Here is a 16513-nt window from a genome sequence, read left to right as displayed (position 1 = left end):
AGTTATTTTTACAAACAACATGGTTTATGCTGAATTATCTGCTTTCCTTCTAGGAGTCTGGAATTTTGGTCAGTGCTAGGCAGAGGGTGTCTATGTGATCAGCCGCCAGTAACAGCTCTGGGCATGGAGTCTATAACGCGCATCCCGCTTCCCTAGTGGACACTTCACATGTGTCATTACAACCTGGCACTAGAGGAATCAAGCACAAGCTATGTGACTCCACTGGAAAAGGACTCTTGGAAGCTTGCACCTGGTTTCCCCCAGACTTCGCTCATGCACCTTTTCCCTTTGCTGACTTTGTTTTTGTATTCTTTCTCTGGAATAAATCACAGCTGTGAGTACAATCACATGCTGAGTCCTGTGAGTCCTCCTAGTGAATCTCCAAACGCGAAGGTGGTCTTTGGAACCCCAAAACAGACAGTAAGATACTTTCAGACTATACTTATAAAACAGCTACTGCCCAAAACATGACCATTTGCTTAAGATTGGCATGAACCCTGAAGAGGTTTTACTCTCTACTAGCAAATACCAAAATAAGTTCCAAACACCTTGGCCTTGTATTGAGTTAAGTAATGTATATTTTTAACAAGTGATACTCACCAGGAACTCTAGCAGGAAAGGCATCAGGAGACCCTGCTCCAGCACCACCCTCTTCTTCATCTTCTTCAAATTCCAAATTCTCTTCTTCACCAGGTGCTAAAATTCTTCTACATGCAAAAGGACAGAAAAAAGAGTGAGCTACAAAACTAAATATACTAGAGAAGCCTCATAGCTACTCATTTCCTAGGTAAGATGTTGATATAAAAAATGCTGACATAAAATGCTAATATGTTACTACTAATGATATCAGTATACCAACATTGATATAAAACATCCAGAAATCTCTGAAAAATAGGTATAAAATAAGATGATAGAATAAGAAGACAAATATTGGTGCTTATTTATTTTACCTTAAGGGGACAGGCTGAACATCAAATGGGAATTCTTTATTATATGTAAGAATATTCTTTAGGACTAGAATAAAAAGAGAAAGACATATGAATTATCTCATGAATCAAAATAAACAATTTTATTGTCAACGACTGATTTTTAGTAAATTTTACTATGCCTATTAATACTTTTTTAAAAATTCCCAATCTTATCATCATCCAGAGCCATAAACCATTGACTATCTTAGCAAAATGAAAATATCCATACTCCAAGTACCAGTAATTTCAGAGTATTGTTAGACCTCCAAGGAGAGTTACTTCTAGAGTCTCAGAGTCCTTATGGAAGATGAACCCCGAAATAGTTCTATGTACAAAGTCCTAGGTGAGACATGGGGCACCAGAGAAGAGAGTAACTCCTCCCTGGAGTATTTAAATTAAAAGATTGGTGTCAAAGATGACCAATGAGAGGGACATGAGCATATCTTATTCTACGTCCTGATTAGACTTCCCCTCAACTCCATAAAACTGGTAAAGTTTATAGTAGTGAGGTTATAATTCTCATATGCATTTTACCATAGTTTATTACAAATGTGTAATATATACATACATATATGTACATATATTCTTACATACACACACACACACACACACACACACACACACACACACACACACACACAAACACAAAGAGGGATTTATCCCCAAGAGAAGTCTTCAAACAACATGGTACCACCTCCTGTATTATGGTTGTGGTCAATGACTATATCCTGGCATGTAAACTTAAAGAGAGGTGCTATATGTAACTTAGTGCTTCATATCTGGTCTCATGGATTCCCAGTAACTACCTGCAACTATATGAAGGTGAAGTAATAGCATTAATTGGGCAACCCAAAATATTTCTATGATTTTATACTCAACTTATTCAGTCTCGCTAAGTTTGGAGTCCTGCAGTTGAGAGCTAAAATAGGTATGGAGTTGTCATCCCCAAAAAGGAAATCCCTGTGTACAGGTTGCAATTATATGCCTTACTCCAATCGGAGTTGGATGTGTTTATTAGACTTCTTCTAACATATGCACTCCTACTAAGCCCTTCGGGGAAAGAAGTCTGAGACTTGGGTCTAGATTCTCACTCATTCTTATTCTCTCTCCCTCTCCAACTCTTACCCTCATTCTTCCTCTCTTTTTCTTCTCCTCAACAAACGTGCACTGAGTGCTAAAGATATGGCAGTGATAGAGACAGAGGGTTCTTGCCCTCATATGTGGATCTTAGATCCTAGTCAGAAAAGCAGACAATAATAAGGCAACAAATAAACAAGATAATGTTAAGACTGCAATTAGTGTAATGAAGGACACAGAGGATGCTTGTGTACGTAGAATAGAGGGATAACTTCAGCTGAGGTGAACAGGGTAGGCCTCTCAAACCTGAATTACTAGAAGACATTTGAGCCATGACCTGGATGAGAGGAAATGTCCACAAGTAGCTCTGGGGCAAGGGCTCTCCAAGAATTAGAAAACAAGCTAGAGCAACAACAAAGGCTCTGGGGCAGGAGCTTGTTCAAGGAATAGAATGGACCATAGAGCTTAAGTCTGATAAGCAAGGGGGAAGTAGCAAAAGCTCTGAAATCAGATCTTAGCCCTACGAGGATGTTAATGACTTGAGCATTCACATAACTACTCTGAATCTCCGTTTCCCCAGTTCTAAAACCAGAATACCATTTCCTTCCCAGACTGTTGAGAAAATTAAATTAAATAACACAGTATATGACATTGCATGGGAACATTTAAAGTACCATAAAAGTATAATTCTACATTACTATATGGTAATTTATTTCTCCATAGTTTTCCCTATCTGGCTGACTAGAATCCTATCATTTCAGATCTCACTAAGAAGGACTATTTTTAAAATTATAAGACTATCCTCTCTAAGCTTGGTGCATGAATGTTCCTTGTAAGCTATTCATTCAACTCAAATATCAATTAATTCATCAGTCCCCAACCTTTCTGGCATCAGGGACCGGTTTCACGGAAGACAATTTTTCCACAGACCGGGGGTGAGGGAGGGGAGATGGTTCAGGTGGTAATGCGAGCGATGGGGAGCGACGGGGAGCGGGAGATGAAGCTTCGCTCGCTCACCGCCGGCCACTCACGTCCTGCTGTGAAGCCCGGTTCCTCACAGGCCACAGACCAATACTGGTCTGCGGCCCAGGGGTTGGGGACCCCTGAATTAATCACTTACACAGTATTATGCTAGATATTGAGAACAGGGAATGGGTGACAAAAAAAAAAAAAAGATCATGTATATCAGAAATGATCACATTTTAATAATAAAAAGGAAAAATCAAACCTTAAAATATGTACAAAACAACATCAATTAAAAAGTTGAAAATCATATTAGTCATTAAGAATATCTTAAATTTGTATTATAATAGAAGAATTAAACAGTATTTTCTTTCCTTAGGTATCAATGCTTTGAAAAGGAAATGTCTGTTTTGCAGTAATAGCCTCTCCTTTATTTTGTATTTATAAGTATAGAGTATATCAGATATTTAATTTGTGTGAATAACTTTGGGAGAAAAATAACAGCTCCTTTCTCCCTTTCTGTAAATGGTTTCCATTTTCACCAACTATGGAATAACAGGGATTCTAACGTCCTTTTAAAATAGGGTTCTACATAAACTTTACATAGGATTTTTCTTCTGACACTAATATTAATATTTTAGGAGGATTTAGAGAAGAGAGAAGCAAGTTTATAATTCCATGGAAGGTATTATCATGAGCATGGAGTCTACAACCATTGGGGTCTAACTGGCTCATCCAGTAGAAATCACACACACAGGCCCACGCTCTACTGGTAAGAACCCAGCACTCTCAGCCTGCTGTCATGGAGCAGGCCCTGCAACCTCCTGAAGCTGACACTCTAAAAATCTCACAGACACACACCCCAGATGTATTCTTCTTTTGTGGCTGACATTTTTCATTTTTGTGGTAGGCAAAAATGAGCAAGTGCTTCCCATCTGAAAGGTTATTTTTTTAATTATGTGAGAAGATTCCCTGAAGACATTCAACTTAAAAATCTGCCGCGTTCAAACTATAGGCAGAGCGTTGAATGAGGCTCTGTGGGGAAAATACAGAGGCTATTTACAATCTTCTTGAGGAGAGAAATAAATATAAGTGAGAAAAATACAGGGAAGACTACAATGGTGGCTATAAAAAGTGCTCCTAGAAAGGACATGAAGTACAGTTTAATTATGGCTAGGGAAAGCACGGAAAGCTTTCAGAGAAAGGTGGGATTTCTTCGGGTCTTTCAAAGATGAATTAATGGAAGGGAACTTTACAGTTTATGGGGTTGTCACGGGGGGACAAGTTTGAGTAAGAAGTACTCTGCTACTAAGGATTAACATAAGAAAATCAAGTAACTAGTACTTTCAAGATCTTAGTTTTAGTATGAATTTCAGACAGGATTATATTTTTAAAACTTTGAAAGGAAAAATACATTAGCAAAATAAACCAACTAGGACTAACATGTTGAAAGACACAGTCATTCATTAATTTTCCTTTCCTTAACATTCCTAGAAGAGGCAGAGGTCAGCTTGACTAAGAACACTGAATCTGAAATATAGTCAAACACCAATTTATAGAAAATGTTTAATTCCGATAAAATAATTAACTCATAATAAGTGCCTAGATTTTATAAATTCAAAATTAATTACAGAGCATATCCTACTGAGATACAATATACACATTTATGTTCCTTTTAGAGGCAACAGCAAATTAAAATCATCTAAAAAAATAATAAGTACCAGGAAGGGAGAAGTCCAAATGAGAAGAATTATATAAATTCAAACTATAACAAAATGAATCCCAATAATACTCTTTCCTTTCCATTTGCACACCAAATCTTAAAAAAAATAAAAAATAAAAAAATAAACAAAGTAGAAGACTAATGCAGATTTTAGTCCAATCTTCCACTAAGATACGGGCCAAAAATCTCTCAGGAACTTGACCTGAAGAACCATGCTATTTAGGATTGTTGCCAATACTGCACCATTCCAAGTATTAATAACAGAGTGCAGTGGTAGGAATGCAGGCTTTGAGATCACTTAGAACCCTGGTCAAAATCCGGTTCTGGCATTTACAAGCTGTAAGATCACGGGCAAGTGTCAGTAAGCAAAATGCCGTTGAGACGATTTATCTGAGAGCTTGGCATACTGCTGCTACTCGAAAAAATGGCAACCGTTATTACCAACGAGAAGGTCTATGAGGCCATAGGAGGAATAACTGAGCGAGTCTATGGAAAGAGATAATAAACATCTGAGTATAAGCGTTTACAAACTTTACAGTCACCCTACATACCTAACAGGTTCTTAAGTTTTATTTGGAAACAAACTGAAAAGAAATGGAAAATAGTGACTAGGTAAGGATCCCAAATCCTAATTATTCTTATCATTTAAAAGTGAACGTTATGATTTTCTTTAGAAACATTATATAACTCAGACATCCTAACTGCAGCTGAAATCTTTTTTTTAAAGCCATCAATGTGCTTTTCTTAAAATAATCTTATATATAGCCAGTTGCAAAAGACCATACATTATATGATTCCATTTATACGAAATGTTCAGAACAGGCAAATTTATAGAGACAAAAAGTAGATTAGTGGTTGCCTAGGGCTGGGAATTGGGGGAAGCTGGAGGGAAATGACTGAATGCTAACGGATAAAGGGTTTCTTTATGGGGTGATAAAAATGTCCTAAAATTGACTGTGGTGATATTCAATACTTGTGCCCTTGCTTATATTTCAAACATTTCCTCTAAGAGAACATTCATTTGAACCAGCAAAAAAGCTTCATCTAGCAGCAACCTAACCACCAAAATATTTGAAGGAATTGTTTATCTCAAAAAAACTTTCAGGAAGGAAAATGAGGACAACAAGGAAATATTTTATAGAGCAGACCAAACAGCTGGACTGCAGTTTTCAGTGACATGCTGTATAAATAGGCATCAATGACTATAAATTTATATTCTCCAGTAGACTCTACTGTAAATGTTTACCAAAGTAATTTAATTATAGTCTTATTAAAGAGATTAAAACAAAATAAAGTCTAAAACAGATAGATGAGGTATGACATAGAATCAAATAATTTTTCATATTCTATAATGAAAGTGAACCAAAGAATAATTACTATAAATATTATAGGAATTATAAAAGCACAAAAAAATTACATAGGACTAGATATTAACAGAAATGACTCAAATCAGCATCTCTGCTAAATAACCTTAATATCCATAACAGCTCAAATATTTTTCTAAAGGAGTATCACTAAAAAATATAAAACAAAACTTACTTGGTTCTAGCTTCTTCAGATCCTCCAGTTTAAATTCTTCTTGGGACTGTGTGGACTGAATTTAAAACATGCGTATTACATATTTTTATTACAAAGATTTCACTGCACCCTATGTCTTTTAAGTGGTTGACGACATATTCAAAAAGTGGCCAAAATAAATGAATCTATTTCTTGCTTTCAGGGTAAAAAAAAAAAAAAAAAATTCCAAACTGGTTTTTGTTTTTGTGTTTTTTGGAACATTCAGGCTAAAAATAACAGAAAAAAAATTGAAGTCATATCTTTTATTTTTACAGTTTATATAATATGAACTAAATCTTTTAATATGAGTTTAACCCACCAATTCTTATTGTTATAAAACCTTTGTGAGACAATACTGCTTTTGGCATGAATGCTAATATTTTATCAGAATAGTTCACAATAATTTCTTTTCCTTATATTAAAAAGTTGGAGGGGGGGAACCTATTTACCTGTAAAGCTGCACTTCGTAATTCCAAGCATGTTGCAATTTTGCCTATGGTTTTCTGAAGGAAAAAGAAAAAGCTATAAATACCAAATATATCATAACTGTTAGTTGTCCAAATCATCAAGTTAATTTTCATTGATAAGCAATCTATAATTTTAAAAAATAAGTTAAATTTTACTTCTTTTAGCATCTTGCAGACTTTGGAGGCGAGAAACAGGAGGTAAAGGTCTGGGATCGGGCAGAGAAGGTGAGTATATATTCGCTCCTAACCTAATGTGCCAAAACCAATTTTAAATCAAGTTTGCTTTGATGATAGCTTTAGATATGATTTAAAGGGCAATGAAAAGGACTTCAAGCATCTTCCCTCCTAAGCTTTACCTTTTCTTCTTCTCCATAAAGTCTGATATCCACTAAAAGACTTAAAAACAAAAATATCTGAAAGTTAGCACAGTGGTATAATTTAATTTTGACTCAAATCCAATCTCGACTTGTTCAATTAAATATATCAACAATACTAAGCAGAATCAATACTTGTGATAAATGGTGGTAAATTTTACAGTCAGATCTGAGCTATAAAATGGATACAAGTGATAAGGCATAGTCCCTGTCTTTAATAAGCGCATGTTTCTATTATATAAGACACATTCAGAATCACTGTAACATAAAGCAGAGGCACTTGATTCTATAGGGCTTCAGCGAGCTAAGCGGTAATATGTCCTGGAGAAACAGGACAAGAATCGGAATTAGGATTCAAGCCCCAGTGACTGGGAGGATTTCTAAAACTAACGTACTAGGAAAATTGTCATGGTTCAGTTGTCTGAAGTCCCAAACTGAAGCAGGGGGAGAAAGGTTTGAAATGTGAAATGCGTGTGTTGGGGGAGGGAGGTCATTATAAAGGGGACCTTCTAGGACCAGCTGCAAAATCTGTTATTACTTTAGCAATAAATCATACAGATAGTTTCTGGACAGAAGAATGACTATCAGATTTGCCCTTTAAGAAGACTGCTGTGTGGGCTTCCCTGGTGGCGCAGTGGTTGAGAGTCCGCCTGCCGATGCAGGGGACACGGGTTCGTGCCCCGGTCTGGGAGGATCCCACGAGCCACGGAGCGGCTGGGCCCGTGAGAGGTCCGTGTACCGCAAAAACAAACAAAAAAAATAATAAGACTGTTGTGATAAGAGTATCCATAGGGTGAAGGAGAAAAGGGAAAAGACTAAAGGTAAGATCAATCAGGTTATTTCAACTGTCTATGTAAACAGTAATCAGAACAAGAACATGAATGACTAGGGTTGAAATGAAAAGGAGACCCATAGAACAAGTATCTGCAAGAGCAGGCAGCAGCTGAATTATGCCCATCAAGATTTTTAAATCCTTCCTAATAAAAAGGAATAAATCCTGACAATAAAAGTGAAGTATATATGTACAATATTTGCAATGCCTTCACAAAAAAAATATTCTGGAAAAAAAAGGATGTTTTTCTATATACACTGACGACCTGCAAAAGTTTAGTCAATTAGATTTGGTGGTTTTCTCTTTCATCAATTTTCTTTGGAAGATAAATGAGGAGCAAAGAGGAGTAACAACTATTGTCCTGGTACCTGGCACCCAGGCTAGATGGCACTACGCAATTATCACGTGGACCATAAACAGCTGGGATAGTTCACAAAATAAAACACTAATTCTACAAATAACAAATGCTAGAGAGGATGTGGAGAAAAGGGAACCCTCCTACACTGTTGGTAGGAATGTAAATTGGTGCAGCCACTATGGCAAACAGTATGGATGTTCCTTAAAAAACTAAAAATAGGGTTGCCGTATGATCCAGCAATCCCACCCCTAGGCATATATCTGGAGAAAACTATAATTAGAAAAGATACATGCACCCCAATGTTCACAGCAGCACTATTCACAATAGCCAAGACACAGAAGCAAGGTAAATAAATGTCCATCAACAGATGAATGGATAAAGAAGATGTGGTATATATATACAATGGAATACTCCTCAGCCATAAAAAAGAATGAAATAATGCCATTTGCAGCAACATGGATGGACCTAGAGATTATCATACTAAGTGAAGTAAGTCAGAAAGAGAAAGACAAACACCATATGATATCACTTATGGAATCTAAAATATGACACAAATGAACTTATTTATGAAACAGAAACAGACTCACAGACATAGAAAACAAACTTATGGTTACCAAAGGTGAAAGGGGGAAGGATAAATTAGGAGCTGGGGATTAGCAGATACAAAGTACTATATGTAAAACAGATAAACAATAAGGTCCTACTGTATAGCACAGGGAACTATATTCAGTATCCTGTTATAAACCATAATGGGAAAGAATATGAAAAAGAATATGTATATATTGATATATATATCAATATGTATAACTGAATCACTTTGCTGTACACCAGAAGCTAACACAACATCGTAAATCAAGTATACTTCAATAAAAAAAATTTTTTAATTTAAAAATATATAAATAAATAAACCACGACTGAGCAAAAGACATGACTCTTGGTCAAGGAACAAGTAACAATATTTAACTATCTCCACAATATTTAAAAATGTCTTTTAATCTTAATATAAGAGTTTAGAAAATGTCAAATTTTATTTTGAAATTTTACATTTAAATATTATATTTAATAGAACTGCTGCAAAAGGAATCAAGATAATCACAGATTTATTTACCCTCTGAAAGAGCTGTTGTGGAGCAACCAGCAACAATCTTTTCTACATAAAATCTAATAACCTCAGATCATTGTTCATATATATCACTCAAATCTGACAAAACTAGTAAATAATTTTAACTATAAATATAATTACATAGTAACAGTAATAGCTAACAACTATTGAGCAGTTACTAAATGACAGACTCTGCTAAGTGATTTGCACACATTACGTCATTTAATCCTGACTACAACCCTATGAGTTAGATACAACTATTTTATAGATGTGAAAACAGAAGACAGGTTAAGCAACTTGCCCTGGACATCAGTATATTCTATACAATAGCAATATATACAACAAAGTAATACACTTATTTTAATACCATTTGGCCATACTTTTTATGTTCTTTAAAAAATGGTTTTGAAAAAGGGTTGTCTGTATTAAGGGACACGTACCAGTAAGTCTTTAAAAATACTAGTTAACTCCTTTTCCTTCTTTACTATACAATCCATCTGATTTGATGTTTTTAACATTTAAGGTAAAATGTAGTTTAACAACTGTAAGTCCACTAATAATCTATTTTAAATTTAAATATTTCTTCAAGTTAAGCAGAAGCAACAGTTTTTTACACAGAATCTACTGAACTATGGCAAAATACCAATAAGCATTATTCATAACTATTTTAAGGGACCACACCCAACATCAGTATTAAAAAAGGAGTGAAACACTATCATTTTCAGCTGTAGCAAAACATGCAGCATTTATTGATGTCAAAATCAAGTGCTTGCTACTGTAATTATTTCAACTTTCTTAGAAAGAAATGGTTCAGAAAAATTATTAAGAAGCACAAAGTCATATGTGTCAGAATATAAATATTGACTATTAACTAATACACATTAAGACTAAGCACTCAAAGTGAAGTTTAATTTTAGAAAGATTTAAATAATTAGCACTTCATTCAAATTAACTGCTTATACCTACTGTGGTATAGAAATGGAAAATGTTGTCATTTTCAGAATACTGCCTACTTTACTTTGTCACTTGCTAGGGAAATGGACAACTCAAAAAGAGTGGTGAAAGGAAAAGATGAAATAGAAATATACAAATAAAGAGCAAAAGTAATTTTGCTAAAACATATCAAGGAGAAATATGTTGAAAAAATACACATTGTTAAAGTAGTAGAGTCTCAATCCAGACTTAATTTTTTACATTTAGACAGCCAGTCGTCTACTCTTTAGATGGCGGGGGTGGGGAGGAAAGAAAGGAAGAGAGGGAGGAGGCAGTGGAAAGTGGGGACCTATAAAATGTAAAACAAGCATATAGTGCTGGAATTCTCATTACCACTAAATTTGATTCAAAACAGGGAAAAACTTTCTAAGCATCATGAGACAGGATGTTCTAGTCTGTCCAGAAACTTACATGAGAAAAATCTACTACACCAAAGCAGGGAATTTAACGGAATGAAAGCTTTTGGCAGCTATTTTTTGGCTACTAAACCCTGTTATAATGACAAAACTATTAAGAAATGAAATGAAAGCTATGTCAACTGATCATGAGGGAAGATCAAATAAGAATTATAAACTTGCTTTTTTTTCCACCAGAAATCTTTCAGAATATTTTGAATAGAAAAGCCATATGAAGATTTTTTACCATCAACTAATAAACTTTAGAGAGATCAGTAGCTCTGCTTTAGAGTTCTTCAGATTTAAAATAAATATTGTGAAGATATATATGTTATTCTCTAAAAAAATAGGATTCCTCTAATCTTAAAATAATCATATACAAATAAATATCAATAACTTAAGATCTAACAAAGCATTTATTCATCAAATGTTTTTGAAATCTTACTGTGAACTAACAGTAGAAAGCTTCATAAAGAAAGCACTTTAGAAATATAGTGGTTTTTAAAAATCTTCTTTCAAAGTTCCACAAATTATTAAATGGTTGGCATAATTCTAAAACTTGTCACTGCTACAAAAACATTTAAAATAGTAAAAGCATAAAGAATATAATTCCAAATAGAAAACATATAGAACAATTTTGCTTAGAATAATGTAAGGAACATTCTCCATTTTCCCCTTTTAAGGAAAACACAATCGAATTTCTTCTCCTTTGGCTTACATGCCAGGTCTGGCATTCAATTAATTTTGCAGACCTAACAGTTGGTTTCAAAATTTCCCATAACATGTTCTTTAGACCCAATGAAATATTATAAAGGGAGGAGGAGGGAGACTTTCAAAAGCCAACAAATCTAAGAAATACTCCACTACCCAAACTCTTTAAAACTCCAACATACACGTTAGCATACTAAAAGCCCTGACAAGTCACAAACTCTGTTCATATAACATCTATTAATTTTTCAGAGTCAATGTTCTCCAGATAATGTCTGGGAAATCTTTGTTTTTCTAATCATTTATTAACTTAGAGCCTCTACGTTTTTCCTTATGTGACATTGAAATAAGGCCTACAATGCCAATATGAGGTTTCTGGCTCGTTGTGAATGCTTCACCTGTATTTTTAAAGAAATTTTTTTTTTAAAGAATTTGTAAATGCATACGACTTGCCTTATATTCATAATGTAGTACAGAGTGATTTGGGGGTCCTTCTCCAAGCCCAAGGAATAGGGAGGCAGGCACAACCTCTCTCTGTAGTCACTACTGGCAGCCACATTTGCCTCCTAAGCAGGTTTATAAATAATAAATACCTCAGAAATCACACCTCGAGGAGGGGAGGAGGAACAGACTACCTCAAAGGTGGAGGTCATTTGAAGATTTAGGGATACGTTTCAAGATCATTTAGAGTTATCTAATCCCTCATTTCATACATAAGGAAATTAAGGCCCAGCGACAGAGACTGGATTCAAGACCAAGTCTTCTGACTCCAGATCTCAGGCTCATTCCTTTAGGTCATGGTGCCTCGTGGGCCTTGTGGAGGGTGAGATCTGTGTAAGCTGAAAAAAGACAGCAGCCGGGTGCCTACTAAGAACAGCTATAAATTAAAGATTGAATACACAGCACTGTCAAACATCCCAGCTTCATCCTTAGAAAGTTAAAGAAAATTAAGAAAAAGCTAATTTTTTCTGGTTAGTCTAATCATCAGAATATGATAAAGCTCATTTCTTGATGACATTTTTAAAAAACTTTAGTATGTTTTAGGTCAAATCAATTTATATTTGAGGTCGTGTTGCTCATAGAACCTAAACCTAAGCAACAGATGTTGGAGACAAGGCAAACAGGTGATTAAAATATGGCTGTCATTAAACTTTTTAATTTCCTAAGCTTTCATTTTGTTTCTATAGTCATAACACACTTTGTTAGCTGTTAATTTACATACTCAGATATTTGAGATTGTTTCAAAACATAGATGTTTAAACTCTCAAATCTGTGATGCCAGCTGATCACTTCCTTAGCAATTCGTAGACAGATTTCACAAATCTTAGAGGTGATAAAGCATATAGTCCTTTTTCCTTTCCTTTTGCAAACCGGACAATTCCTCTGTGGTGATTATTTTCCAGGGCTAAAATCCTAAGTTTCCTAAATCTATTGTGGATATTAGCAATTATTAAGGAAAAAAGAAAAATATACTTTAAAATTTTAAAACTTCTATTACTTTTTAAAATACAAAATAAAGATACACTAGATGACACAGACCCAAAAACGTTTTATTAGTTATTTTTTTTTATTTTATCTTATTTATTTTTTTGTACAGCAGGTTTGTGTTTTTTTTGATTTTTGAATTTTATTTATTTTTTTACACGGCAGGTTCTTACTAGTTATACATTTTATACATATTAGTGTATACATGTCAATTCCAATCTCCCAATTCGTCCCACCACCACTGCCCCTGCCACTTTCCCTGCTTGGTGTCCACATGTTTGTCCTCTACATCTGTGTCTCTATTTCTGCCCTGCAAACCGGTTCAACAGACCCCAAATATTTTAAAAATGCAAACATACTAACTTGTGTAAGAAATATGACTGACCCTAATTTTTGGTGTTTTTTTCTTTTCAAAGATTTATAAAGATGAATCAAATGAATACAGGCCTAAGGACTAAAACCAATTTGCTTAGGTTTACTTGAAGAGTGTGCAAAGAATCACTCCCACTCCCACTCCTTGTACAAAAAGAGAATAAAAGCAAATTAAGTCACCATAGTTTTTACAATGTATTAAGAAATGGGAGGAAAGCTGACATGAATTTTTTCATTATCTACGAGATTAAAATTTAACTTAACATTAGATACCTTGAGCCAGGAAAAATAAGAATTGTTTCCTCCCATTTCTTCTCACTGTTTTACAGTAAGGCTTCTTAAAATATCCCATTTTTCACAATCTCTAGCAGTACAGGGAATCAATCTGATACATTAAAATTTTAATTCAAGGAGAAAGAGCACCCTTGAAACATTTTGCAACTTTATGCATTTATTTTGTTGATGGATTCTTATGCTAAATTCTTGACTTGAACTAATTATTTTTCAGTGGTGGCTTTTTTTGTTTTTCGTTTGTTTTGTTTTTTTGTTTGTTTTCAGAGGAGGTGGAGAAGGAGGTAAGGAAGTTCTGAGTTAAGTAAGTACTGAGGTGGGATGCAATTACTCACAATCAAACTCCAGTCTCTGGTACCCCTTCCTTCCCAACCAAAGTGTGGATGGTCTCCACTAAATGTCTAAATGGCTGAGTAAAGAAATTTATTAAGTGAGAAATTCATTACATGGTAAATCATGTGGTATCTCTAAAGTAATTACTTAATGTTCAGCAAAGCATAATCAGTATCATTCTTTGTACTTAAGTATAACAGTTTTTGTTGTTTGTTTTTGCTTAATGGACTCAAAAGACAGAACCCTTTTCATTTGGAATCTGATGTATCTAGAGATTATTTTATGGTACCTTTTGTTCTTCTGTGAACTCAGAATTATTGTGTTGAGCTTGGGCCTCTTTTTGTAGGTGTCTTGCTAATCTGTAAGAAGAAAAAAACATTCTTTAAAATTGAAGGAAAGCAAACTATTTCAAGTGAAACACGATAAAATAATTTAATTCTTAAAGAGTGAAGTACAATAACACTTTTCTTCTGTTTTCAAAGTATAAATCTACATTATCTTTAGAATCTAACTCTTTATACAATGACAATGGAAATAAGATACTTTTCATACCATTTCACTGGGACAAATTTCAGCTCTAGACAGCAAAAACAGAATCATAGAGGTGGAAAGAATCTCAAATGACATCGAATTCAACTTTCCTTAGTACACACGAATTTCTTCTACAACAAGCCAAGAGCAGTTGTCCAGATTTGGCTTAAACACTTCCAGTGAGCACCAATTAATAGTACCAGCCAGAGGTACTTTATCAGTCTATCATTAATTTGCTGATAAGATTAGTTCAAATTACAGCCATGACAAAGTGATGATACTCTATCAAATTATACTTTTGAACGTATTTTTCATGGCAAATAAAGAAAATCCTCTAGCAATCAGACATGGAAATCACTGTTTGCTCAGTTATCATCATACTTAACAGCAGCTAGGCCTAGGATGAGTTTTCAAGGATGGATCTGTGTTACAAGTCTAAGCTCAACTCTTACAGCTAAACAATAAAAAGAAAAATAACTCAATTTAAAAATGAGTAAAAGGTTTGATTGAACAGACATTTCTCCAAAGAATATATAAAAATGGCCAATAAGTACATGGATATCATCTCATTAGTTATTAGGGACATACAAATTAAAACCACAATGACATACAACTTCACACCCACCAGGATGCGTATAATTTTTAAAAAGAGGGAGATGGGCTTCCCTGGTGGCACAGTGGTTGAGAGTCCGCCTGCCGATGCAGGGGACACAGGTTCGTGCCCCGGTCCGGGAAGATCCCACATGCCACGGAGCGGCTGGGCCCGTGATCCATGGCCGCTGAGCCTGCGCGTCCGGAGCCTGTGCTCTGCAATGGGAGAGGCCACAACAGTGAGAGGCCCGCGTACCACAAAAAAAAAAAAGAGGGAGAAAAAGTACAATGGGTATTGGCAAGGATGTGGAAATCGGAACCCTACCACTGGAACTGATGGTAGGAATGTAAAATGGTACAGTCACTGTGGAAAACAGTTTGGCAGTTCCTTAAAAAGTTAAGCATAGGGGGCTTCCCTGGTGGCGCAGTGTCCCCCGATGCAGGGGACACGGGTTCGTGCCCCGGTCCGGGAAGATCCCACATGCCGCGGAGCGGCTAGGCCCCTAAGCCATGGCCGCTGAGCCTGCGCGTCCGGAGCCTGTGCTCCACAAAGGGAGAGGCCACAACAGTGAGAGGCCCGCGGACCGCAAAAAAAAAAAAAAAAAGTTAAGCATAGAGTTACCATATAACCCAGCAGTTTCAAAATCCTAGGTATATTCCCAAGAGAACAGAAAACATGTTCACACTCACACACACAAAAACTGTACACGAATGATCACAGGAGCAGCATTATGCGTGATTAGCCAAAAACTGGAAATACCTAAAATGTCCATTAACTGATGAACGGATAAACAAAATGTGGCGCACACATTCAAAGGAATGTTATTTGGCCATAAAGAGGAATGAAATACTGATACATGCTACAACATGAATGAACCTCAAAGACATTATGCTAAATGAAAGAAGCCATATAAAAGATCATATATTATATGATTCCATTTACATGAAATATCCAGAATAGATAAAGCCATAGAGATAGAAGGCAGATTAGTGGTTGCCAGGGGCTGGGGAAATGAGAGAATTGGAAGTGACCCATATCAGGTAAAGGGTTTCTTTTGAGAGTGATGGAAATGTTCTGGAATTAGATAGTGGTGATGGTGGCATAACATTGTGAACGTACTAAACACTAACAAATTGTACAACTTTACAGTGATAAATTTCATGTTACGTGATATTTATTTTAATTTTTAAAAACTTGCAGGGGGGAAAAAAGAAAACAAAGATTTGAAAGGATGTTTTTGGTGAGACATTTTGTAACTACAAAAGAATTTTAAACTATAATTCCCAAGCATACTATACTATCCTAGGTGGGGAACGGAGGCAGGGATACAAAGGGTAGCAAGTGCTAGATTTCCCACCAAGCCGTTGCAAAAGACAGTTCACCAAGTTTCCA

The 16513-nt window shown here is 35.4% G+C and overlaps 1 protein-coding gene across 1 annotated transcript in view; it reads right to left on the bottom strand.

Moving 5' to 3' along the window:
- Nucleotides 1–16513, bottom strand: part of AIDA (axin interactor, dorsalization associated) — a 42677-nt gene that overhangs the window by 19951 nt on the left and 6213 nt on the right. The window contains exons 2-6 of the mRNA XM_024750462.1: nucleotides 14288–14357; nucleotides 6738–6791; nucleotides 6271–6325; nucleotides 951–1014; nucleotides 601–707 (exon numbers count right to left, since the gene is read on the bottom strand). Coding sequence (XP_024606230.1) covers nucleotides 601–707; nucleotides 951–1014; nucleotides 6271–6325; nucleotides 6738–6791; nucleotides 14288–14357 — 350 coding nt within the window. The remainder of the gene's footprint in view (nucleotides 1–600; nucleotides 708–950; nucleotides 1015–6270; nucleotides 6326–6737; nucleotides 6792–14287; nucleotides 14358–16513) is intronic.

The sequence above is a fragment of the Neophocaena asiaeorientalis genome, unplaced genomic scaffold (genome assembly GCF_003031525.2).
Source record: "Neophocaena asiaeorientalis asiaeorientalis breed wild unplaced genomic scaffold, Neophocaena_asiaeorientalis_V1.1 scaffold430, whole genome shotgun sequence".
Taxonomy (NCBI): domain Eukaryota; kingdom Metazoa; phylum Chordata; class Mammalia; order Artiodactyla; family Phocoenidae; genus Neophocaena; species Neophocaena asiaeorientalis.
Note: the sequence above shows the minus strand (reverse complement) of the source record. Positions and strands in the feature narration are given on the sequence as shown.